Genomic DNA, 27,263 nt, shown 5'->3' with positions numbered 1-27,263 from the left:
GGCCTCGTGGAAGGGCAGGAAGTGGCCCCAGTCACCATCTTCCTGACAGAACCCATGGGTCTCTTTCCCTGAAGCACTAAGAAATGGAGCCTTTGTCCCCAGATCCACATACCACCAAGCCCCTTCCCTCACCCGCGACTCTCACTGGGACTGAGCAGAGGTAATCCCCCTGGGTTCAACAAACAGCCACATTAAGAAGGTAAGAGGCCAGGGGCTGAAATGAGGACAAGGATCTGACAAGTTTAAAACATGTATTTAAAATACAATTTATAAAATGCTTAATCTGCCGACTCAGGAGCCCGCGGTGCGGGGTGGGGTGGGTGGGCGGGCAGCTCCCTCTACATCAGCAGAGCAAGACTGCGGGGTGCGGCCCTCCCTCCCAATCCCTTCTGTTCACACACCCAAGGGGCCCATGTGCACCGCTGGGATCGCATGACCGCGAAACAGGACCCCAGAGGTTTCTTTGAGTCTCTGCTTACCAGGGAGGCTGGGTGCAGCCCTGCCGGCCCATCCCTGAGCAGAGCACCCCCAGATGGGGCAGAGCAGGGTATGGCTGGGCAGGGCAGGGCTGGGCGGGGCAGGTGGGCTCTGGAAGGGGCTGATGGTAGCAGATAGGGTGTTGCCTCCTGCCTGCAGGTGGGGAGCACCCTGATTGAGTGGGCTGAGAAGGGCTGGTCACCAGGCCGGGACCCCCAGCTCCTTTGGTTATAGGCTGACATCAGAGTAGTGGCTCATGGGAAGCGGTTAGCTGGAAGGGCTGTGGCCTGGCTCATGGGGTCTGGGAGGAGCTGGGGGAAGGGACAGTACCATGAAGGCAGATAAAGGGGCAGCAGCTTCAGGTTCCTGCCTCTCATCCCCCTGGGGATTTCCAAGCCAAAGCCTGCAACTTACTTAAAAACAGAAAAAAAAAAAAAAGCACTTAATGAAAGACAACTACAAAAAGAAAAAAACAAAAACAAAAACAAAACACACACACACACACACACACACACACACACACTCCAAACCGTTTTCCCATCACCCCTCCCACCTCCCCCCACAACAGTCTCCTCTTTCGTTTTCTTTCATTTGCCTGCCACCTCTCCACCGGGAAGCCAAAGATGTGACTGTTGGTGGGTGGTGACAGGCACATGTGGGCAACAGCTCCACCTTTGGCCAGAGGGACGTGGGAGAACCAGTCCCTGCTAGGTTCTTAATCTGTAGAGCCTCACCAGCTGGTCTGCCCTTGGCTCCCACTGGAGCAGGCAGGACAAGAACAGGTGGTCCTGAGGACTGGGCAGTCGGCACTTCTCTGGCCTTCCACCTGGACTACCTCTGTATCCTTCTCCCAAAAGACAGTCTCACCATGGGCCAGAAATCACTATTACTTGAGGATGGGCACTGGACATTTAGAAGGTGGACACCTGGTCAGGGCAGTGCATGTTAAGACAGCAGCCAATGTTCTTCCTGTCCACTCCTGGAGGTGACCGTGCGTCCTGCGGTTGAGCTCTGCTCTAGCACCACTCCCAGACACTTCCTGGCTTCCCAGTTCTAAGGCTGTGCTGTGGACTAGTCAACTGACAGCTGGCCCTTCCTCCTGAGGGGAAGATGTTTTGAGACATACCTGGGCCTGACTTACCACTTAAGGGCAAGGCTGAGATCAGGTGAACCGAGGTGGAGAGAGCCTGAACCCCTAGCCTGCCATCAGGGCTGCCACAAGATGCCCTAATCCAAAATCATGCCAACCATTCCAAACCCCACCTGCTAGCCAGGAGTGTGAGGCCACCTGGCTGGCTGGGGAGGAAGGTGCAGTGCGCTGGGAGGGACCAGAGGGCCCAAGAGGGGGCAAGCTGTGTAGAGCTGCTCTCGGGGCACTTGCCCTCTAGCTTGTTCTGCCCAAGGAGCCAAAGCAAACTTCAAAGCTCCAGGGAGAGGAGAAATCATCTTCATTCCAAGTCCTCACTCTGGAAAAAGGGGTGAAGGGTGGCCAGACCATTGGGAACTAGTTGGCCATCCATCTTTGCAATGCTTCTTCTCTCAACTTTATTCAGACTGGTCTGTTCCCACGGTACTGGTTTCACATAGGAAGCACACCAGGTACAGGGACTGAGCTGAGGCCACCAATGGAGATGGAGCACTCGCAGACCCTTCAGAGTTCTATCCTTGCTGGAGTGGGCAGGTCCCTCTACCTTCTGACCACACTGAGCAAATGGCCCGAAGTCCCGGAGCCAGACTCTCTCCTGGTCTTCTTGTGCTGACAGCAAACACTTGACAAGCCTCCTATCCCTTGCTCCTAAGGCAGGAGTGCAGCCTCACTCTCTGATGCTTCCTGCTTTCCTCTAGAAGTAGCAAGCCTGGCTGGTAGGAAGCCACCCTGAGGGGTAGAGGAAGGGGAAGTCTGTCACTTTCCCTGTCTCCCAAAATACTAGAGGTGGGTTGGCACCCTCCCCAGGCTCTCTGAGCCTATAGAGCTAGCCCTGTCTCCAGGCAGGGCCAAGAGGCCCGGAACCTAGCTGGGGGAGGGAGGTAAAGGCATGGGGTGCTCATCTGTCCTGGGGTGCAGAGCCCTGCCCCTTTTCTGGGCGGCAGTAGGAATACAGAAGCTAAGCTCACCAAAATCCTATTGGTTAATGTTTCCAGCAAATTTCCCAGAAACATTTTTAAGTAGGCTACCAAACTACCCTTTCTCAATTAAAAATTCATTAAACTGCTAAAACCCCCTCCCATGCACTTTCCTTGCAAATCAGATATTTGTATAAACAAACAAAAATAGGAAGGAAAAAAAAAAGGAAAGGATATTTTCAAATGGAACTTACTTTTTAAGTGATGAAGACATGCACTTGGGGGTGGGTGGGTGGGAGTTCTCATTTGTGTTTTGAAATCCCAAATTAATGAGCATGATAAACTGTTATTGCTGGCACTGGCTTTACCCCAAGTGGCCGAGTGGCACTGTCTGACTCTCTACTCTGAGTCCTTGATGGGACCCCCAGCTCTCCCCCAGCCCCCACCCTTTCCATTTCCATTGACTTGGAACAGCCCTTGTTGATGTGCCAATCACAGTGGGAAGGGGAGTAAGGGGGGAGGTCACAGTGCATGGGGTTCAAGGTCACAGTGGGCGGAGCAAGGGGGATCACAGTGCAAGTAAGTCAGGTCGTTCCCTCTGCTCAAGTCCAGCTGTCTGCCACGGCAGTACGACCCGTGGTGGACGACCCAGGAGGTGGTGATGGCGGCAGCGGCGGCATCCTTTCTTGCCTGCATTTATCTGCGCTGTTTGAAGCCTTGTGACCCATCGGGACCCAAAGGCTGTCTGATCACATTATTGGGCTGCCTGCTGTCTTCGGGCTGGGAGATCCTGGTTGGCCTGAAGGGGAAGATAAGAGGAAGGACTGAAACAAAATATAAAAGATGCCCCCAAACCATAAAAACAATCATGCTTAAAGCTGGGGTGGAAGTCACAGTGGCTATCAGCTAACTCTGGTTCCATAAGCCTGCTTCTTTGGCAAGCAGGCTGGGACATTTCCTAGTTGGGAGATCCAGGTGGACAGGGGTTGGTGGTCCATGCTCACCTCCAGCAGCTATAGCATTCTCCCCCATTTGGAGGCAGGGGGGTTGCTCAGGAGCCGGTGTTGTCCAGAAGGCATAGATTTTCCCGTGTTGGCCAGGTAAAGACCCTTAGCCATTAGCTCAAGTGAGCCAGCACCCTCCATTCTGCCTCCTGTGTGTCTCTAAACCATGCAGTTAGTGGCTGACCAATATTACTAGAGATGATGAAGAAAACAGGCTTTTCCACTCTGGGAAGGTGAGGACTGAGAGAAGAAAACAGATAAAAGATGTCCCTTCAAAATAAGGGCAGGGCCCAGGTGCAATGGTGCATGCCTGTAACCCTGGTGACTCGGGAAGCTGAGGAAGGAAGATTACAATATCAAGGGCAGTTTCAGCAGCTTAGTGAGACCCTGTCTAAAAACAAAACAAAAACCAAAAAGGCTGGGGGTGGGGCTCAGTGGTAAAGCATCTCTAGGTTCAATTCTAAGATTAGTTCTTTAAATCACAATATATCAAATTACCAAAGAGGCCATTCCAAGTTAGACCATTTTAACAAATACTGCTTCACTAGGAAGTGACAAACTGATATAGTGTAACCTCTGGTACCGTAGGGAAAAAATACTGAGAATGAGAAAGAATTTAGAAAATTTACACAGTAGGCTACTGGAGATCCAGAATATAACACTGAAGCACTTAACTGGGTGCTCCCTACCATCCACACAGGGCTCACCACCCTCTGGCGACTTGCTCGTTCACAAGGGTGTGTGATGACTTGGTGAGGCAGGAATTTACCACTGACCCATTTCTCGAGATTTGGTGACAGGTTAAATGGTTCGCAAGTGGCAAATTTTGACTCGAAGTCTGTGCCTATAGCCTCTACAGCACCGCCGTTGTGCTTGCAGACTGCCAACAACCTCCACCTGATGGCATCAGCCCCCCCCCCCCAGCCCCCCAGGCCTCCACAGACTGAGCGGGCCCAGCAGGCTCCTCACTGGTCTGCACACAGCCAGGCCCTGCTGCTGCTGCTGCTGCTCCTTCCAGGGTGGCCGGCCACACTCACCTGTCGAGGATGGGTTTCTCCTGCTCTTCCTCAGGGCTGGCGCTGCCCAGGATCCGTTTCCGGGCCTCAGCGTACTCAGCCTCCCGCTGGGCTAGGGACTTGACAGGAAGGGCTGGCCTGCTGGTGGAGTTGGGGCTGCTGACCACACCGTTGCTGGTGGGCCTCTTGAGGATGCGGATCTGTGGAGGGGGCCCCGTGGGAAGGCTATCGTCTTGAATCACAATGGGCACTTTGGGAGGAGATTTGGATTTCCTGCTGACAAAGAGCAAACACAGCTTCACAAATCCCATCCTTGACCAGGAGGCCCTCTAGCCCCATGCCCACCTTTGTCACTTTCTTCCCTCTTTCCACTAACTCTATTCATCAGCCTCTGGCTTCTGACCAGACATTCAAATTCCCCTCAAGAAGGGTCTCTCAAGAAAGCCACCTTGTCACCAGCTCAGCAGCACCCAGGAACTGCTGCTCAGCTCTAACCCCTGGCTAGGGGCCAGAATGCTTCCTCAACCTGGGACTTCCACCCATGTCTACCCACGGGCACGGCAAGCACCATCTGGCCCCTGAGGCAAAACAGTTCATGTTCAGAATCCAATAACCTCAGTTAAAGTCCCAGCCTTCCTATGAAGGGCAGTGTCAGAGGCAGGTGGCCAGCCTGGGTCTCTACCACATGGGCTCCAACCACACACTGCCAGAACCTGTTGCACCACACAGCCTTCCGCTGAGAGCGACCTGTCTCCCAGAGACCAAGACATCCGACAACTGAGTCGGCCTTTCCAAAGAGCTGAGCAGAGAAACCTCCTTCCCCAGGGTTCTGGTCTGCTGGACAGCGGCGGGGCTGGGATGGAGGGTGAGCCTGAACAGGGCTTAGCAGTGCTCAAAAGAGAAGCACTGCTCAAAGTTGGTGGGTGTACACATCAAGGCCACATGTCCACAAGGAGAGGTGGAACTAACAAAACGGGAAACAGCACAGGGAGGGAGAGGAACAAAAGCCACCGGAGGAGAAAGGAACCAATGCAGGAATGACCCCCCACACCAGCCACCAGAACCCTCCCCAAGCTATCAGCTAGCTTCAGAACCCAACAGACACACAGGGGCCTTTTCCAAAGCCAGGGCTATCGGGAGGGCTAGGGACCTGAGGAACAACAGCAGGAGGGGCCTGGGGTAAGGACAGTGCACCTGCTGAGACAGACAAGAAGCCAGAGTTCCCTGGGGAACACCATACAGCCTGTTGGGCAAATCCAAGTCTTACCCTCCTTCTGTTGCCTGTCCCTGGGAAAAACCAAGCTACCCAAGCTCAAAGTCAACTGTCACCTGCTCTGGCAACTCACTTCCTCCTCTCCGGGGTGGGGAACAAAGATATCCTTAAAGATGTCTCAACTTCCTAGACTCTTTCCTTTCAGGATCCCCTCAACTGCCAAATCACTGCAGCCCCAGGGAAATCAACTGTCCAAACTCCTCATATCACAGAGGAAGAACCTGATTCCAGAAGGGACGACTTACCCCAAACCTCAGAGCAACTGGGCACAGCCAGGCCTAAAACTTAAATGTTGCAACTTGTCACCTCGACTGTCCACCAGATGACCTCACACGAGGGGACCACTGAGGTCAGAGGCAGGAGCAACACTCCGGCCTCACTCCCAAAGCCTTGAGCCACCATGCCCTGATCCCCAACTGGGAGGGAAGGGTTTGCTGCCCGGGAGCCTGGCCTGCTAAACCTAACAGCCAGCTGGAGAACACCGCTGACTGCGCAGCTCTCCTTGGCGGGAGCACAAGTTCTCAGACCAGACAGCAGCCTTACCTCTCCTTTTGTGTGATCTTCAGTTTTTTTTCCAATCGTCTGTCTATTTCCTAGAGGAAAAAAATGTATATAAAAAGTGGAAAAAATCTCTCTCAAATAAAAACTTACGTCTTTATTTTCAGAGCTAAGGGCAGTGTCTTCTCTAGCCAGGGACACACGACTGTGTCCTTTGAGATAATGGAGGCAGACTAGACTCTGGGGTTTGGGTTCCTGGCTGCCTCTGTGGGTCCATCTCCTCCTAGTCCATGGCCACAGCAATGATTCTAGATATTGTCCAGCTGGGATCTTTTCACAGGCTCCAGACTTCTGGCCTGTCCTTCACCGAGTCACTCAAATCAACTTTCTAAATACGTGTGATCATGTCACTTCCCCACTCAAAACCCTTCAACTGCCTGCAGGGCCACATCTAAGCTTGGGAGCAGCCTCCCCCACACCTCCTCCTGTCTTCTGTTCCCATCCTGCACCTTGGCAATCCCGAGCCATACAACCCGAGAACCCCAGTGCTGCTCCACCTGGCTCCAAGTCCTCTACCCCTGCAAGCTCCCACTTATCCTGCAAAACCCAGATGTCGCCTCTCCTTTATGAAGTGTTGCTCCTGGCGGTAAACACACCCTGTCACTTTCCTTCATGGTCACACATATTAACTATTTTATAGTCTATTTCTTACTGGTATGGACTTGAACTCTCTGTGACTATATCACCTAGCAAAAGGCTTAGAGTAAAACAGAAGCCTAATATTTATAGAACTGAAATGCCTAAGTCTCCTAGTGCATCCAGGAGAAGGGACAACAGGATTCCTCTTGGAACTAGAGCCTGGCAGGACTCAACTAACACAAAACCACCACTTTAGAAAGAAGCAGAGAGAAGTCAGGTTGAGAAAAACAGAAGAGAGTCCATCGTCTAACACATCTGGCCCTGAATTCCCACTGTGCCGGGCCTAACTTCCTGTCATGAGCAAAACAGGGGCACCCTTGGCAGTGTGAGCCAACAGCCCCCAGGACAAGAACTCTGTGAAATCTCCATGCATGGGGATTGGGGGTAAGGACTATACACAGGGCAAAGGCCAAACTTCCCAGCTCTTGGGCTGTCCCACTGCTTTTCTTTATGTCCTTTTCTTTATTGGGGGGGGGGGAGATCATCTAGCTATTGGAAGAAAAAACTATATGCAAAATTATGTGTTTCTCTGGAGAGCCAATCTCTTAACAGCAACTCTCAGCCAGGAGTAGTCGGTCCCACCCACCAAGTGGCCAAGTCAAGACATGCTTGGTTGTCATTACCAGGGGAAAATGCTATTGGGTCAAGGCCAAGGAAACTGCTAAACATCATACAATGCACAGAACAACCCCCACAAGGAATTAACTAGCCCCCAGAGTCAATAGTGCTAAGGTTGGGGAACCCTGATTGGTAAGATACATGGGATTTTCAAAAAAGTCCATCACCTGCAAAATATTCAGCCATATGGCCAGAAGGTCCTAAGATTTGCTGAGATGCCTCAGAGCCTTGTGTGTGGTGGCCCTTTTCATGAGTGCTCTGTGCTGCAAGCTACAGTTCACAGGGGCAGTGCAAGCTGGTCAGCTCGAGCCAAACCTTCTGAATTTTCACTGATTCATTTGAGCTACTCACTGTGGGAAAAATTCTTTCTAGTAAATTAAACAGTTTATCATTATTTTGGCTATAACACCTTTCCATCTTCTTATTTGTATCTCTTATAAACAACATGGAGTTAGATGGAATCATATGAAGCTAGATTTAAATCCAGCCTAACACACCCACCCTGAGTGGTGCTGAGCTAGGTTTAAGTCATATTTGGCAAGCACAATACACGCGATTCTGAGCATTTTGGAGTTTCTGGAAGGCTGGGGAGGTGCCAAAACAAAGCCTCTTAATCTACTCCAGCTTGGAGGAAGGTAAGTGCCCAATGATTACACTGAAAAGGTTCACCAAGTAAAAGAACGAGAATGACCTGGATGCTTCCGTGAACTGAAAGACACACAGAATCTGTGCCCTCTGTAGAGTTTACATCAGAATTGTATTAATTCTATTAATACCTGCATTATGTCAGGCACAGTGGCGCATGCTTAACTAACCCCAGCTACTTGAGAAGCTGAAGCAGGAGAAGAATTTCACGTTCCAGGCCAGCCTGAGCAACTTAGTGAGACCCTGTCTCAAAAAAAAAAAAAAAAAAAAAAAAAAAAAGGCAGGGAACAGGGATGCAGCTTAGTGGTAGAGCGCTTGCCTGGCACGTACATGCTCATTCAATCCCGGGATGGAATGCGGGGTGAAGGGATCGTGTTATTTCCTGAGTAAATACTACATCTTACCTGAGTCTAAAGCCCATCACCTTTTAAGGGTTCTTCAAGGATTTCCACAAATAACATCTTGTTTCATTAAAATTCCACACTGTATCACATCATTCCAATCTGAAAGCCAGACTGCCTATTTAAGTTCCTCCATCATAAACACAAAATTTAACATCTGTGGGATTCAGATGCCTTCAAAAAGGGTTGAGACCAAGTGCCTACACAGGCTAGGCAAGCAGCCACACTACACGCAGCGGCACACCCAGAGAGTGAGGGTACTGGCCATAGGCCACCAACTTCTGGCTGACAGGGCCAGATCCATTTCAAGAAACTTTGAGTTCAAGATTTTTAATGGAAAAGCTCTGAATTTAAAAAATTTTATAATTCTCACTTTATCACTACGAGGGAGGCAGAGGCAAATGGGTCTAATATATTAGCTAAATCTGAGAGGTCCCTCTTCTCTAAAACTCTAGGGAAGATAATCTGCCCAGCACACAGACCTGAGTAGAAGACCTTCAAAAGAATATTATGGGGGGCTGGGAATGTGGCTCAAGCGGTAGCGCGCTTGCCTGGCATGTGTGTAGCCCGGGTTCGATCCTCAGCACCACATACAAAGATGATGTGTCCGCCGAAAACTAAAATAAATATTTTTGAAAAAGAATATTATGGGGCTGGGGATGTGGCTCAAGCGGTAGCGCGCTCGCCTGGCATGCGTGTGGCCCGGGTTCGATCCTCAGCACCACATACCAACAAAGATGTTGTGTCCGCCGAGAAAATAAAAAAATAAATATTAAAAATTCTCTCTCTCTCTCTCCACCCCCCTCTCACTCTCTTTAAAAAAAAAAAAAAGAATATTATGGGGCTGAGATATAGCTCAGTTGGTAAAGTGCTTGCCTTGCATGCACAAGGCCATGGGTTCAATCCCAGCACCCCCCCACATACACAAAGAATATTATGGGTCATATGTAAGTGAATGTGCTTTTGTCTCCAAACTAGAGCATAACCAGCCTACTTGGCATATAGTATTATTGGTTTAAAAAATGCCAGACATCAAGGGCTGGGGGTACAGCTCAGTTGGCAGAGTGCTTATCTAGCATGCACAAAGCCCTGGGTTCAATCCCCAGCACCAAAAACCAAAACAAAACAAAACAAAATAAACCAACAAACAACAATAACAACAACAAAAAAACACCATGCCAGACATCGAGGTAAGCCACTGGTAAATGTCATTAGATATTGATCCTGTTATTTCCCCCAATTCCACACACACTCTGTACTGCAATAACTAAAACTCCCATCCAACCCCATCACAATAGGCAGGATGGCTTCAGCAGAACTGGAGAGGGATTCTTCCATCAGATTACAGAATCGTATAGAAATGCAAGCAGCTCTGTGAAAAGTGGACCCTAGCCATGGCCAGATGGCCAGTCAAACACTAGCGTGCTAAGAGTTGTCCAAGCAGGACGGGGAGTGCTTTGCCGGCAGTTGGAGAGGGTACCGTGTCTCGCCCTTGGAATCTGTCCAGGTATCATGAGCCAGTCTACTCTATGCTTAGACAAGGCCCTGCAGCCAATCTGCTCTCAATTCTGCTCTGGAAAGCTGAACCACTTTAAAACTTTCCTACAGGATACACTACAAGAACAGACATCTCCTGCAGAGATTCAACATCTCAATGTAATCAAACAGGCTTCACACACCAACATGGGCTTGAAACTAGGAATGGAAATTACCAAGGGGCACCCTCTCTCTTTACAAGGATGCACAAATCCCTGCCCATGGTCAAGGCACCTGTTTTAGAGGATCAACCTCCATGGCTAGAGCAAGAAACACATAAGCCCTGACTATTCCAAGTGGACACCTGGGCACAAGGCCAGTATGATGGCATAAGCACATTGCAGGGTGTGGCTAAGGTCTGCTGTGTCATGGCTTCTCCTCCTGGAAAGGCTCTTTGTTTTTGCCAAGTAGCACTGAGCAGGCTCCAGATTACACGGTGCTCTGATGAATGAGGTGGCTTCTTTTCTGGGTCCCAATCCTAAGCAAAAGGTTTGCTGTTGCCAAACTTGGGCATGGCTTGCCTGTGACATTATACTACTACAAAAACATAGGACACGCTGCTGCTTATTTTTTTAGTTGTAGACGGACACAATATCTTTATTTATTTATTTATTTATTTTTATGTGGTGTTGAGGGTGGAACCCAGGGCCTCATGTGTGCCAGGCAAGCGCTCTGCCAATGAGCCCCAGCCCCAGCCCAGTACATGCTTGTTCTCAGAGAACAGGCAAAGCCAGAGGGAACAGTGGAGGTGGGAAAACAAAAGAACCAGGAGGAAAGGAGGTGGTTTTAGACAGCCTGGCCCTGTGGAGAGGTAAAGGAGAGGCCACAACCATAAGGTGACTGAAATCAGGTGACAACATCTGCAACAAGCTGACCTGACTGCAGCTTGCAGTGAGTGTGCTCATGGGAGCCTCCGGCAGAAAGCTGCCAGGGTGGAAGCCTAAGAGTGCGCTGGGGACAAGGTCATTCCGAAAGAAGAGGGCAGGGAAAGAGCCACCCAGGACAGTCTAACTTGTTACACAGTCACAATCTGTGAATGGAACAAAGAAGACAAATAGGACAGAAATGTGCCTGCAAGGCCAGGCCCATTATAGCATCAGGCTCACTCCCTTAACATTAAGAGAATGAGAAAGGAAAAGGGAGGAGAGAGGAAGAGTGGGAAAGGCAGAGGGATTAAATACACAGGCCATTCTGGGCCTTGGAGTAAAGTGCAGCAATCAGAGCAACTCAGATGGAATGATCAGGAAACAGACTATCAACTCACCTAGGGGTGATGAAGCCCTGGGGGATTGACTCCAACTAGCCAAACTCACAAGAGAGAAAGTGAACAAGCCCAGGTCCTCACCTGTCACTCTGCGAGGGTGGGAGTGGTGTTCTGCCTTTACTGGTGCCTTTCCTGCTGCTACCTACTCAAGAGCCACCACCAGGTGTAACAGAACCAAGGCAAAGGAACAAACTGTCCTGCCCCATCACACCCTGCTCTCTGGTCACTAACTAAGAAGGAAAGCTGTCTTGACTTAAGTGGAGATCTAGAGACAGCACCCTTGGTTCTCAGCTCCGATTTGGTAACACAGTGATTAAGGAACTTCCCAGATAATGTGCCTTTCACACTCAAAAAAGACAACTGGTCTTAAAACTCCCTGTGAATCAATATGTCCCACAGGGTCAACTGGTCTTGCCTGGTGTCCTTTAGTGTCTAAGTGGACAGGGAGTGGGGAGGGGGGATGTAAAAGAGAGAAAAAAGGGATTTCTCTTGGAATCAGAACCTGGCAAATATTGATTAACATAGACCCCAAATTTTAGAAAAACACTTAGAAGGAGATAAGACACTGAAAAGGAGTAGAAGGCAAGGTTCCCATCACCACATTCTGGCCCTGAACTTCCACCATGGCAGAACCCATGTTGGGCCTCAGCTCTTCAGTCCCAGACAGGACATTAGCACTCATGTCCCTGGGCAGGAGGTGGCCAGTACTGGGCTCTTCTGGCAAAGATCTCTCATTAGGCTGCCTCATGCTTCCCATATCAAAAATCTGGGTGAGATTCTGGCTTTTCTTGTGCAGGCCCCAATTCCACTTAGGAATAAAGCAAAGAAATTTACAAGGTAGAAGCAATCTACAGCAGCAAAATCTGACCTAAATCAGATTAAAAAGGTCTTCAGTGGTGGAGCATTTGCCTGGCATGCATGAGGTCCTGGACTGGATCCCCACATACACAATCTCTGTACACTTAATGTGCAACCCAAAGAGATGTCTTCAAACAATTGCCAAGTAGATTTGTTTAGTTTTGCTTCATCCCCTGCCTTTCCCCCCCCCCTCTCTCTGTCTCGTTCTCTCTCAGTGGTATTGAGAATTCAAACAACTATTGAGCTACATTCCGGCCTTTTTTATTTTGAGACAGGATCTCACTAAATTACCCAGGCTGACCTTGAACTCCCTATCCTCCTGCCTCAGCCTCTGAGTGTACTGTTTCTCTGTTAGTGGCAATAATAATGACAGTGTCCTGCCCCAGCAGGACTGGCCATGTCCAATGGTCCTTCTTATTCTACCATCCCTGGCAGTTCCAAACAGGGAAACACCCAAAGTCCTATCACACCAAGATGATTTCACAGTGGTGCTTTAGGATCACTGTCAGGTTAAAAACTAACTGAACTTGCTGGGTGCAGTGGCACAGACCTGTAACCCCAGCAACTCAACAGGCGAAAGCAGGAGGGTTGCAAGTTTGGGGTCAGTCTTGGCAACCTTGTGAGACCCTGTCCAAATAAAAAAGGTATGAGGATATAGTTCAGTGGTAGAGTGCCCTTGGGTTCAATCCCCACTACTACAAAAGAAAAAAAGAAGAAAACAACAACAACAAAAACATCTGAAGGAAACATTTAAAAAAAAAAAAAACACATCTGAAGTAACCAGAGACCACGTGTGCGCGCATTGTATAGTTGTATATATGAAACAAAGAATTCAAATAATTCTTACTTGCTTGCCAGGGAAAAACCACCCTTTGCTTTCCTTTCCAAGTGCATTCAGCTTTTAGGGCGTTTCTACGCTGGCCAGCAGGGAGTCCCTTGGGCAGTGCTTTGCACTAGCTCTAGCCTGTTACCCAGTGTGGGCGGTCCTTCTCATATAGCCAGTCCAAACCAAGGTGAGCGCACATTCCAGGCCTGGTACAAAGGAGTATAAAATACTTTATTCACACGTTTAATATTGATTATATGCCGAAATAAGGCCATTCTGATACATCGGACTCAACAAAAAATATTAAAACTTCACCTATTTATTTGCACTTTTAAAAGGTGGCATCTAGAACATGTAACACGAGTGACTCTCACTGTGCCCTCTGATGGACAAAAAACTGTCTTGGAGTCTAAAAAAGCTGCCAGGGTGGAACAATGTCCAGCATGTCCAGCACCTGGGGCATGCTGCTTGCTGTGTGCACCTGTGATAGTGGGCCCTGTCAGACTGGCTAACAGCAATGAGCACTGACATAGTGCGAGGGTTGGCTCAGGCCCTTCTCTGGATGACGTTCACCACTTCTCTTCAATCCAACTCTCCAAGCCCTTCCAGCCCATTCACCCTGAACTCGTCAAAGTCATCAAAGACCTCCCCTGCTTCCAAATTCAGTGGTGAATTCAAAACCCTCATTTCCCTCAAGCTCTCAGCAGCACCTGACAAGGCTAAAGGGTCCATCCAAAAAGAACTTCCCAGGTGGACACGGTGGCGTACACCAGCGGCTCGGGAGGCTAAGACAGGAGGATCATGAGTTCAAAGCCAGCCTCAGCAAAATCGAGGTGTAAAGAAACTCAGTGAGACCCTCTCTCTAAATAAAGTACAAAATAGGGCTGGGGATGTGGCTCAGAGGTAGAGTGTCTTTGAGTTCAATCCCCAGTAGGGTCCTCCAGAATAAGAGAACCTTCCAGACACTGCTTTAGGTGTCCTGTCTACCTCCCTGGTAGCTTCTTCCCAAACTCTAAAGAGGCTGGGCCCCTTCTTGAGCCATAGGTTCCTCTTCCTCGCCTGACCCTTGAGATTTGGATATCTCTTCTTCTATGTCTACAATGGCTTCTTAAGTGGCCACATCTAGGCTCAAAGCTTTATGAACACCAATATTTAACTTCTGACTCAATGCTCCCTAGATTTCAAAAAGCATTCACCTTCTGCAGTCTCAGCAATTCCTGCCTTCCGGGGAATTCCAAAGACTTGGGAGAACTCTGATGCCTCTTTCAGCAAGACTTGTTGGGCTGGGATTGTGGCTCAGCGGTAGACCGCGCTCCCTCGTCTAGCAGGGGCGGGACCTAGTTCGATCCTCAGCACCACATAAAAATAAAGGCACTATGTTGTGTCCATCTACACCTAAAAAATTAAAAACAAAAACAAAAACAAAAACAAAAAAAAAAACAAGACTTGTTGCGCCTACTCTCAAAACACTCTCTTAACTTTCTTCGTCTTCCTGCCCATCCTGGTGCAAACCGCCAATGATCTCGAATGGACAGCTGCAGCTGCTTCCTACTCAACCTGTCTCCCTCTCTCACCCCAGGCGGGCTCCATCTCTGAGCACACCCACAGCCCTCTTCATTTCTTATTTTGAGATAGGGTCTTGCTAAATTGCCCAGGCTGGTCTTGAACTTGTGACCCCCTTACCTCAGCCCCTCAAGTAGCTGGGATTACAGGCATGCATCACTGCACCAGGCTTCTGTGCTTCCACTGTTGCCTTACAGTTTATTTTCCACATGGCTACAATGAATCTTTTAAAAATCAAGTTAGCTCTGACCATGGCTTCCTATGCAAGGTGCTATCCACTATGGCCTACTGATCTCCCCCAAACCTGGCTCCCTCCGACTCCTCTCCTATTACTTTCTCTTCCCACATGTGTCTACCACATCAACCTCTATGTATCCTCAGACAATAACAATCATGCCCCAGCCTCAGTGCCTTTGCACTTACTGTCCTCTCTGCCTGGGATGCAGAGAGGTTTGTCACAGACTTCCTTGACTCTCTCCTGTCTCTGAGAGGCCTTCCCAGACCACTTCAATGGTACCCCTACTACAGTCACTTTCTTTTAAAAACATTTTTTTTTAGTTGTAAATGGACACGATACCTTTATTTTATTTATTTACTTTTATGGTGCTAAGGCTTGAACTCAGTGCCTCACACATGCTAGGCAAGTGCCCTACCACTGAGCCACAACCCAGCCCACCACAGTCACTTTCTATGTCCCTTAATCTGTTTTGCTTTTCTTGTGTGTACATATAAATAATTATTTGTTGTTAATTATCCCCACTAAACAGCAAGCTTTGATGGGATATAATTTCTCATTTTTCTGAGTGAACAGCAAGCTTTGAAAGTAGGAATTTCATGCGCTGCCTTTGTCCAGAGTGCCTAGAACCGTACCCGACACATATATTAATGAACAATCCAAATGAAACAGGATTTTTTAACCAATACACCCAATTTTACAAATGAAGAGGAATCAATTCAGAGAAGGTATGGAAAAGCCGAGCAAACAGCACATGTCTGCAGTCACAGCTACTTGTGGGCTGACACAGGCAGATCTCAAGTTTGAGGCCAGCCAGGGCAACAGAGCAAAACCAGACGGTGCGGGGAACAGACAGAAAGACAGACACACACAACACATTTCCCTCTGTGGAAGAAACTTAAAAAATTCCCATCTTGAGATAAGACTGTCTGGCTTTGGGTACTTCTTCAAAGGATGTCCATGGGGAAGCAAGGCCATGTCGCCCTTTATTCAGCAGGGGCCCAGATACAAAATGTGCTCAAGATCTAATGGCTAACTGGGCAAAAAGGAATACAACAGGGAACATGCTAGGTGAAGCTGGGGTTGCAGGGAAGCAACCGTATTCAAAATAAGAGCTAAGGCTGGCTGGACGACGTGTGCAGCTGAGTTTGATCCCCAGAACCAAGAACACACACAACACTAAGGCTGCCTTAGGTATTTCATGGTGAGGGCGGCAGCAGCCACATTCTCCAAGCACTTGTGCCAGATGTAAGGCACCAATGTCCTCCTGTTACCACCTGGAATTCTCATCACAATCCCTGGGCTGAACTTCAGCCTTGCTCAATACTAAGAAGTTAGGTGACTTGCCTGAGGTTACAGAACTAGTAAGTAACTGCCCAGAACCCTAATCCTCCAGAGGAGGGAGCACAAAAGTTTGAGAGTGGCAGGAGAGTGGCAGCAGAACCCAATGAGGTGGGAAAAAGGCTGACAGGTGGTACCACCCACCTGCTTTTGCATCCATGCAAGGCTGGTACAAGGCCAGGTGCCCTGAGGAAGGATTGAACCAGCGAAACCAACTTCCACGTTCAAACTTTGCAGAACCCAAAGGCAAACAGTTCTTCAGCAGAAACCAGACCCAGCAATTTAGATGAGTCCCAGGCCAGAGGACCTCAGAAACTTTGCAAATTCCCATCTTGAGACAAGAATGTCTACCTTTGGGTGCTTCTTCAAAGAGTCTGTGTGGGACAGCGAAACCATGTTGCCCCCCCCCCTTTTTTTAAAAAAAAGAGAGAGTGAGAGAGGGAGAGAGAGAGAATTTTAATATTTATTTTTTAGTTCTCGGCGGACACAACATCTTTGTTGGTATGTGGTGCTGAGGATCGAACCCGGGCCGCACGCATGCCAGGCGAGCGCGCTACCGCTTGAGCCACATCCCCAGCCCCACCATGTTGCCCTTTAAAGTAACAGGACAGTCAGGGAATATGGTGAGGAGACCTGCCCTATAAGTAAAATAATAGGTAAAGTCTAATGGGGCTCCCACCTTGTCCAGTTTTTTTTTTTTTAATTGCTTTTCCCTTTCAGTTTTTAAATAACACTATGAAAAGGCACACGAGTCCTCATAGGCAGCAAGAAAGAGAGCTTCAGTCAGTCTTAGGAACTGTGGCCCTGGCTGAGTCGGGAAGGAGGTCTCGTACTCAAAGCACCGGCCCACTCTGCTCCAGCACCATGCAACAGCACTTTACTAAGTGCTTTACAGAACTCTCCTCCAGGCAAGGCAAATGCTATTAATTCAATATCACAAATAAGGAGGATGAAGCTAAGAGAAGCATAGGAAGTAATTCAACCCAAAATTAGACCTGTCATTTAAATACCAGTCTTCTGACTTCTACTGCCACCAATGGAGAAAAAAGGGGATGTTTACTGGCAGAGGGGGCTTACCTGTTCTTTTTACCATCTCTAACAGAGATGTCAAGGCTCTTCTCCCAAAAAAAATATCAGGTACACTGATTTTGGAGGATGGAACAAAGTCACTACACTTCCCCCACCCTCCAGATTTACGGTAATACCCAAGAGTGCACATCTCAAAGTCCAGTAGGATTTCATGGTATTTAGCAAGGGACTGAATACACAATGCATTCTAAGCCTGATGGCTAATTGGGCAGAAAGGAACACAAGGGGGAACATGTTAGGTGACGCAAGGAAGACAGGAAAACAACCAAGACCCAGATAAAGGCATCCAATTCAATAATTAAAAATAACAAACAAAAATTATTTATATATTATCTTTTTCCACTTGGTTAAATATTAAAAAAAAAAAAAGGTCATCTCCCAATATGACCAAGATTTCAACCAGCAGTCACTCTCAGTATTTCCATCAACTACAGCCTTATCCATTTGGCTCTTCTGCATCAATTTCAAGTTTCTGAAACCCAAAATTGATTAGCTCATGCAGGCTACAGAAACAGGTCAATCCCAGGTGAGAACAAATAAAATACTTCAAAGGGACTAGCATCTAGTTAATTATCTGGTGACAATCAAATGTAAACAAATCCTGCAAGCCAGTCCCTCAGAATATGGGCTCAGGACAAAAGTAGAGCTGGGACTGACCTCAGGATTTCCTTTCCAGGACCAGGGTTAATAGCACCGAACACCCCACCAGGTCACAGATGATGAATGTAAAAAGGCACTCTGCCCGCATTGCACACCTCTCAGACCTCTCAGACGCAGGACCAGTAGCTTGTAGGCCAGGAGATACACAAGTAGACAGCAGAAACCGAACTGACGACAGGAAGGTCACAAATGCCTTTAAGCCATGAAGACCAGAGCGAGAGGGCTGGGAACTTTGTTCTCAAGGTCAATGAAGAGTGGTGACAGGAACTAAGAGCAGTGGCTCATGCCTGTGCCTGTAATCCCAGTGGCTCGGGAGGCTGAGCCAGCCCCAGCAATTTAGTGAGGACCTAAGCAACTCAGACCTTGTCTCTAAATAAAATATAAAAAGGGCTGGGGATGTGGCTCAGTGGTTAAGCGGTCCTAGGTTCAACACCTGGTACCAAGGGAAAAAAAAGTGTTAACACCCTGATCTCTCTAGACTCAAGTCATAAATGTCCTGTACAATCTCATCTAGGCATGATGAGATGAGAATGAAATTATAACTGTATTTATTATTCCTCTTGGAAAGGAATGAATACTATTTCCTGTGTTCCTTTGAGAGGGAAGGAATGATTTACTGTGAGGGACCCTTCTTCCCCTGCTTCCGAACCAGAGATGGAACCCAGAGCTTCTGACTTATTAGGTGTAAGTGATCTACCATTAAGCCACATCCCCAGCCCTCTCTATTATTTTGAGAAAGGATGTCATATTTTGCTGAGGCAGCCTCAAAATTGCAATCTCCTTCCTCAGCCTCCTGAGTAGCTGGAATTACTTACAGGTGCATGCCACCATACCAAGCCTGTGAGGAATAGCTGGTCTCAGCAGCAAAGATTTTTTTATCTACATACAGACTACTGTTGAGATTTGTTCCTAACTGCTTGGTTTTAATCTTAATCTTCCCAGCAAAATCCTTATATGGTGAGGTGTTAAAGAGAAAGATGTATGGTAGAGGCTAATAGACCTAACACTTAGTCTCACAGAGAAACCCCTGGTTTTGATGTTAGAGATTGAACCTAAGGTTGCCTACCACTGAGTTACATCCCCACCACATTTTATTTTGAGACTGGGTCTGGCTAACTTGCTGAGATTGGTTTCAGGCTTGTGATCCTCCTGCCTCAGCCTCCTGAGTGGCTGGGATTACAGGCATACACTGCTATGCCCAGCTTAGGCAAAGAAATCTCTACCGTCACTACTTAAAAAAAATAAAACAAAATTGGGTTAAGGATATAGTTCGGTAGTAGAACACTTGCATAGTGTATGGCCCTTGGTTCTATCTCTAGGACTTCAAAAAAATTTATATATATATATATATATATAATATACACACAAAAATCTCTCTCTACATATCCACATACATACATAATTTCAATCTTTACTTTGGCCATAGATTTAAGTAGCTAAACTCAACCTTCTCCTAAGAAACCAACAAATCAATGGTTGTCCTGACAGAAGAAAATTTTCTATTCCTGTGGGGAGGTGTGCCAGGAGTGCATACCACACCTTGTGGAGACTAGGGACGTGACCAGCCAGGAACTGACACTACCTGTGGGCAGCCACCACAGTGCAGTAGAGGGGACTAGAAAGTAAGGGCTGCTTCAAGAATGTCTGACTATCAGATCTAGACAACAGTTACTTTCTCTTGCAGGATTTTACCAACAGTTTTAGAAAGATACACTAATTCTCTTGCACAGTAAGAGGAAGATCAAGAAGGCCTGTGATTGCCTGAATTTCCAGCCCATAGTCCATGGCAACCATGGCAGCTCTCTTGCATACCCAGAGCATGCTGGGAACAGAACACCCAACCCCAAGCAGCCTCAATGAAAAGGGCTGAGAAGTTACTACTGAAAAGCTCATTATCCTCCTTTCTTTGAAGCCACAGTGAAACAGATCTTTTTCCAAAGTCCAGGGACAGAATGCTCTGCATGATCATGCTTAAACTGGCCAAATGTTTTGCAGAAAATCCCTTCTGAGAACACTGTAGTCCCTAGAACTCAATTTTTCCAAAAAGACCAGAATAGCAGAGAGGGAGTCACTTCAGGCTTGGTATTCCCGAGTCTATGCTTTCTGACACCATGACTACCTCCTTGACTGTAAAGACAGAAGGAAATCCATAGCAGATAGCCCCAAATCAATCTTTTTTTTGCCTGCTACCCACTGCTAACTGTACACACTTCATAATGACAGCAGCCAAAGGAAGCAATACAGACCCAAAGAGAAGTGGCACCACACGTGGGGGGCATGGCCTCTTCTCTAAAGAGAGGTAAATCAAAGTTCTTACCTTCTAAATTAAAATCTAGTTACATCATACCACTGCTAAAAAAGAAAAGGGGTGGTGGTGGGGCATTCAAAACTCTCCATAGCTTTCAGGATGAAGTCCAAGCTTCTAGAACCAAGTGTAAGGAAGCCCTTCCCAATCTGGGTCCTGCATACCTCTCTGGCCTCATCTCTTTCCACTTAGTCCTGCCAACCCTCGCCTCCCCTCAGCCAGAGGGAAATGCCTGTAGCTCCCAGTGCCTGCACTTCTCCCTCCAGCCTCATCTGCGCATACCTTGGCCCTACAACCTACCAGGTGCCCCTCCCAGGCCAAACACAACTTTATTTGGCTGGTCTTTCAAACTTTTTTTTTGAGATAAGGCTTTCATTTTTGCTCAGGTTGGCCTTGAACTTGTGATCCTTCTACCTCAGCCTCCCTAGAAGCTAGAATTAGAGGTGTGCACCACCACACCCTCCTCCTGGTCTTTTCTACAGGACAGTCTCTGATTCTAGACAGGATACCCCACTCAAGGTTCTTCTATAGGAATGTTGCTGTCTTACCTGTCTGACTCCTTCACTGGACAAGGCCTCAGTGCTTGGTACACAACTGGTATTCAATATACGGCACCCAGCATCACTAAAGGGGCAATGTTTAGAAGACTGGCTCATATGGACAGAAAGTAAATATAAATTTGAATTTTTTTTTTATACTGGGGATTGAACCAAGGGGCATTTAACCACTGAGCCACATCCCCAGCCCTTTCCTGTATTTTATTTAGAGACAGGGTCTCACTGAGTTTTCCAGGTTGGCCCAGAACTGGCACTCCTCCAGCCTCAGACTCTCAAGGAGCTGGGATTACAGGTGTGTGCCACCACGCTACCCTCAAAACAGAATATTGCTCAAGAAGCACTGCCTTGGTGAAATATAAGTCATATTCTTTGAACTGTCTTTTGATTGTGAGTATAGCCCCTTGGGAGGAAATGGAACAATTTTATAGTAGACAAGTTGTTCATAGTACTAACTGAAAAAGCAAGAGCTGGGCATGGTAGCGCAAGTCTATGATCCCAGTGGCTAGGGAGGCTGAGGCCCTAAGCAACTTAGTGAGATCCTGTCTCTAAGTTAAAAGTAAAAAGGGCTGAGGATGTGGCTCGATTATATAGTGCCCTTGGGTTCAATCCCTGGCCCTCCCCCCAAAACAGCAGTCTATTCGAATAACATTTGAGGTGTTTCTCAAAGTCAGTCTTTCCCTGAAGACACAACAGCACTCAAATATTGCATATTCTGAAGATAGGCAGGAAACAACGACTTCAGATGTATGCACTGACACAGGAAGGAAAAAAAATGCTATTATGATCAAACTTTTCTGTAGCACTAGAGGGCAGGAATCACCAAGGACTAGAAGTGCCTCTGGATTATGAAGAGCCTGAACTTTCACTTTCAGAATCAACCAGACCTCATTTGCTTATCCCTCCACCTCCACTCAGATTTGGTTTGGCGAGGTATTGTGGTGGGGAGGTGGCCTTCAATGCTCATTAATAGTAGAGAGAGAGAGGGAAGCTGACCCAAAGCAACTGCCTACATCTGAAAGGCATGAACAGTCCATAGGTAGACAGTGATGTGCACATGTTGCTTCATCCCTTCCATGGATCCCTCCTTCAAGGTGTACATTTTATAAAACCCTTTGTGGAGCTCAAGCTGTGGCTCAGTGGTAAAGCACTCGCCTAGCACATGTGAGGCCCTGGTTCGATCCTCAGCACCTCATAACAATAAATAAAATAAAGGTATTGTGTCCGACTACAAAACAACAACAACAACAAACTCTTTTTGACACCTGAAACGTGAATCAAATTCAAGACAGCTTTCAAATAGCTGGTGCAGTGGTGCACATCGGTAATCCTAGCAACTCAGGAGCCTGAGGCAGGAGGACCACAAGTTCAAGGTCAGTCTCAGTAACTCAGCAAGACACTGTTTCATTTTTTTTTTTTTAAAGAGAGAGTGAGAGAGGAGAGAGAAAGAGAATTTTTAATATTTATTTTTTAGTTCTCGGCGGACACAACATCTTTGTTGGTATGTGGTGCTGAGGATCGAACCCGGGTCGCACGCATGCCAGACAAGCGCACTACCGCTTAAGCCACATCCCCAGCCCCAAAGACACTGTTTCAAATAAAAAATAAAAAGAGCTGGGAGCTGGGGATGTAGTTCAGCAGTAGAACACCCTGTCCTAGGAGCTATCCCCAGGATTACAGAAAGAAAGAAAGAAAGAAAGAGAGAGAGAGAGAGAGAGAGAGAGAGAGAGAGAGAGAGAGAGAAGGGGGGGGAGGGAGGGAGGGTGCTGAGGGCCATTACCAACTAGGTATGACGCATCGTAATCCTTGCCAGTGTACCCCATGTTAAATGGACTTGCCTTGGAAATTTGCTGCGACCTTGCTTGTGTGTTTGAGAAAGGTGACCCTGCTCAATCACCAGGGTGGATCCAGGATTAGGGTGTATTCCTGCAGGAAGTATCTCCTTGGGTTTAGGGCGTGACAATAGGAGTTTTAGGGAAGTTGAGGTTGAAGATTATTGATGCTGGGATTAGGGTGTTCCTGCTGCTTGTTCCCGTTGAGTTCTTGTGAGATTAAAATGGGATTTGGAAAAAGCCTCGTGGAGTAGGATTTGGGATCGGACATATTGGAATTGCCCCTGAACGCGTGTGGAGGCTGGTGTGAGATCAGGAATAAAGAACTGCTGTTTGAACCTGCAAAGCTGTGTGGTGGCTCGTGATTCTGTGCCAAGCCGAGACATTGGCACTTGGCTTTTGGCAGGAGGGAGGGAAGCAAAGCCTTCAAATATATGCCCAAAGTAAACATTAAAAATGAAAAGTAAGGAGGGCTGGGGATGTGGCTCAAGCGGTAGTGCGCTCGCCTGGCATGCGTGCGGCCCGGGTCCGATCCTCAGCACCACATACCAACAAAGATGTTGTGTCCCCCGAGAACTAAGAAATAAATATTAAAAATTCTCTCTCTCCTCTCTCACTCTCCCTTAAAAAAAAAAAAAAAAAAAGGGCTGGAGTGTAGCTCAGTGGTAGAGTGTGTGCTTAGCATGCAAGTGGCCCTGGTTCAATCCCCAAAAATAAATAAATAGGGCTGGGGTTGTGGCTCAGTGGCAGAGTGCTCGCCTAGCACACATGAGGCCCTGGGTTTCAATCCTCAGCACCACATAAAAATAAAGGTATTGTGTCCAACTAAATAAATAAATATTAAAAAAAAGAAAAATTTTCAAAAATTAAAAATTAAAGGTATTGTGTTCACCTACAACTAAAAAATAAATATTTAAATAAATAAATAAAGGCTAATGCCCAACTCTAAAAGTCCTCCACAGGTCTCCAGGTAGGGAAGCAACAAAATGCTAGCCAAGGAAACCAGCTTTGTAGGGCATGGTGGTGCACACCTGTAATCCCAGCTACTAGGAAGGCTGAGGGGGGAGGATTACTGAATTCAAGGTCATTCTGGGCAACTTAATGTGACTGTCACAAGGTAAAACAAAAAAAGGTCTGGGGATGTAGCTCAGTGATAGAACTGTTGCTTAGCATGTTTGAGGCCCTGGGTTCAATCTGTGGCACCACCAAAACCCACAAAAACCAGAGAGAGAGAGAGAGAGAGAGAGAGAGAGAGAGAGACACACACACACACACACACACACATAAAAAGGGCTGGGCACATAGCACTGAACTACACCCTCAGTACTTGCCCAGCATGCTCAAGATCCTAGAATCAATCCCCAACTGGTAGGGGAGACACCAACTTTGAAATCAGTCTTGTGATCAAATCCCAGCTTCTCCTCTTACTATGCATGTGATCTTGAACAAAATAGGTTACTCCCTAAATCTCAGTTTCCTCGTCTATAACAGAAGGACAATGGTTCAACAGGTCATTTCAAAATTATTTCAATATAAGATACATAAAGAAGCTGGGCACAGGGCTGGGGGTACAGCTCAGTTGGTAGAATGTTTGCCTTGCATGCACAAGGCCATGGGTTCAATAACCCCCAGCAAAACACACACACACACACACACACAAAAAAAAAAAAAAAAAAAAAAAGAAAGAAAGAAGCTGGGCATAGTGTGTGTATACCTGAAATTCTAGCTACTAGGGAGGCTGAGGCAGGAGGATTACTTCCAGGAGCTCTAAACCAGCCTGGGCAACATAGCAACACTCTCTCTCTCTCAAACACACACACACACACACACACACTGTGTGTGTGTGTGTATAGATATAATGTCAATGAGGCAAGGTTTGAGGTTCTACCTCTGTTACCTGGCACTTTAAAGATAGTGGGAAGAATACTGGATAAGCATCAGCAAGACATAAGTTACATCTTTACACCTCTGGGTTTACTCAGCTGTAAAATGGGGGCCTGCATTAGTTGATCTCTAAGCAATTTACACATTCTCAAAAAACTGAAATAACCCCCAATTTCTGCGGAATCCTACATTCATTTTTGTTCCTTTAATTTTCTCCCTACCACATTAAGGTGAGAACTCATGTTCTTATAAAACAGGTGAAGAAAGCTGGGCTTGGTAGCACAGCCTTGTAATCACAGGAATTAGGGAGGCTGAGGCAGGAGGATTCAAATCCCAGGTCAACTTCGGCAATTTAGTGAAATCCTGTAACAAAATTTTAAATGGTTGAGAGTGTAGTTCAGGGGTAGAGCACCCTTGGATTAAATCCCAAGTACCTACCCTCTCCAGCCCAAACACAAGGTGAGGAAAACCAAAGAAAGGCCCAGGTGTCCTAGAAACTTATCCTTTAAGTCACAAATTGTGGCCCAAGCTTTTCTACAGGGGGCAGCACAAGGGGTGTCTGAGTAATTCACTCCCGTTAATGGAAGGCAATAAACGCCTTTACTGCCTTTACCGGAAATTTAGCATTCTCTGGCACAAAGTCATTGTTAAGCACAGGCCTAGCATACAGCAGACACTCAAAAATGTTGGCTGAATGAATGGATATCCAACTGACACCTGTTATTCCCTATAAAAGCTTTAATTTACTTGCTTGACTCAAGCCAAACTCCGAGAAAGCTGGTAGGCACTGAGAACTCCACTAAATGTCCTCTGAACCAAGTACTCCTTCAAATACTCAGTTATGCTAAGTGGAAAAACATAACCGTGGGAGAAATGCTGAACCAGCGGAAAAAACTTCGAAGCCAAGTTTCAACATTCCTGGAGACATACACACCCACCGCTGCGAGGGTCAATTTCCCAGTCTTCTTCCAGGGCACCCTCCAAGGTGCTTGGGAAAGTAAGACCCAGCTCCTGTTCCACCCTGAGACACTCGACTCCCAACATAAACCCTTTGGGTGGATGTCGCTCGAGCCAGCACTGCACAGACACGGACACAGGGACACCAGAGAGGCCTCTTCCCAGCTTTGCCAGGTTCACCATTGAACCAACAAACTCTGCAAAGACCAAATTAATCCCGAACCTAGCTGAACTGGCAGTTCCTACCGAGGTGAACTATTTTCCTACAGCTGCTAGAGGCAAACGAAAACTCCAAAGTTGAGTGGAAGGGTCCGTGTCCCCCAGTCCCGGGAATGCAGCTGTTTCACACTTCGCACCCCTCCCTCGGGGCGAGAGGGGGCCGGCCGAGCTCTGGGCAGCTCCGCCGGGGTCCCCGGAGAGCCGCCCGCCGCGGACTCTCTTAGTAAGACTGAAAGAGGAAAAAACCCAGGCTCGCCCACCGCGGCGGATGGCGCAAAGCGGTGGGGGATTTTAGCAGAGCGGAGGGGCCCCCAGAGGACTGGACGTCCCCGGGTCCGCAGCGGCCTCCTTCCGCTTCCCCCCCTCCCGCCCCGAACCGGGCACACCGCCCCGGTCCGCGCAAGCACCCCTACGGTGAGTCCCTCCTCCTGCGAGCACATGAACTTTAAAATGGTGCCTCGGGCGGGGGGGCCCGACGGAAAAGGAAGGGTTCCAGGAGCCGGGGCGAGCAAGCGGGTGCAGGGGCCACGGAAAGAGACCCCAGGTGGCGGGTGGGGGCGCCCCGAGTGACGCGCACACGGGGGCGCGGAGGGAAGCGCACCGGGCAAAGGTGGAGACAGAAATGGAACGCGGCCCCTTTAAGAGGCCTTCAAGGCACTCAGGGACCGGGGGCCTCTCCTCCACCCCGGCCCGATGTGTGGGGCCCTTCTTTGGGGAGAACCATCCCCGGACCCGTTCACCGGAGTCTTCCCTCACGCCAGGTCCCGCCCGGCCCTGCCCCGGGGCGGCGGCTCCTCCTTACCCCGCTGTCTGCCGCCTCCTCCCAGCTCTCAGCGACCTCCTCATCTTCCATCTTACTCGCCACTTTCCCTCCTCCCCCAACCCCTCCCCGCGCCTGCGCCCTGAAACGCGCCTCCGTCGCGGGCGCGGGCACGTAAGGCTTCACTCAATGGACCCCGCCCCCGGCCGAGCCCGGAAGAAGCTCCAGGCTACGGCCCACTCTAACCGAGGCTGCCATCTTGGAAGAGGGTGTGGAAACTGCGCTGCGGCCATCTTTTCTAAGGGAAACTCGTTATTTCTCGCCTAAAGTGGGAATTCCACTGAAGTCATCGTCTGCAGTACAGGAAGCGCCTCTTTTGGGATCGACGCAGGCAATTACTGAAAACTTTTCTTTTTAAGTGAGTCGCAGTTTCCCTAATCTGTAGATCATGTTTTTCCTCAGGATTCTGAAAATACTCTTATATCTCAACCAAGGATGAAAAACAGCTGTTAATGCATAAAACATTTTCATTTCTGATAGGGTGAAAATTTCTGATTACGTATTTCCTGCTCATTAAGCAGTACTCCAATCATCTATTTTATATCCTCTATCGTGTGGTAGAAATATTACTGTGAGTTGATAATATTGCATCTAAGTGAAGTAACCAGAAGGATTCTCAGCTACG

General features: G+C 48.0%; 1 protein-coding gene across 4 annotated transcripts; it reads right to left on the bottom strand.

Moving 5' to 3' along the window:
• Positions 1-234: 234 nt before the first annotated feature.
• Positions 235-26,712, bottom strand: Szrd1 (SUZ RNA binding domain containing 1). 4 transcript variants are annotated; one of them, XM_026400788.2, is made up of 4 exons: positions 26,621-26,706; positions 6,378-6,427; positions 4,583-4,837; positions 235-3,340 (listed from the first exon to the last, which is right to left on the bottom strand). In XM_026400788.2, exons 1-4 carry the CDS (start codon positions 26,669-26,671, stop codon positions 3,238-3,240), a joined length of 459 nt encoding a protein of 152 aa, XP_026256573.1. In that variant the 5' UTR covers positions 26,672-26,706; the 3' UTR covers positions 235-3,237. The 4 variants fall into 4 exon arrangements, with proteins under 4 accessions (XP_026256573.1, XP_026256574.1, XP_026256575.1 ...); XM_026400789.2 differs by having other exon boundaries at positions 4,583-4,834; XM_026400790.2 differs by lacking the exon at positions 6,378-6,427 and having other exon boundaries at positions 26,621-26,712.
• Positions 26,713-27,263: the final 551 nt, after the last annotated feature.

Source organism: Urocitellus parryii, chromosome 11, assembly GCF_045843805.1.
Source record: "Urocitellus parryii isolate mUroPar1 chromosome 11, mUroPar1.hap1, whole genome shotgun sequence".
Taxonomy (NCBI): Eukaryota; Metazoa; Chordata; class Mammalia; order Rodentia; family Sciuridae; genus Urocitellus; species Urocitellus parryii.
Note: the sequence above shows the minus strand (reverse complement) of the source record. Positions and strands in the feature narration are given on the sequence as shown.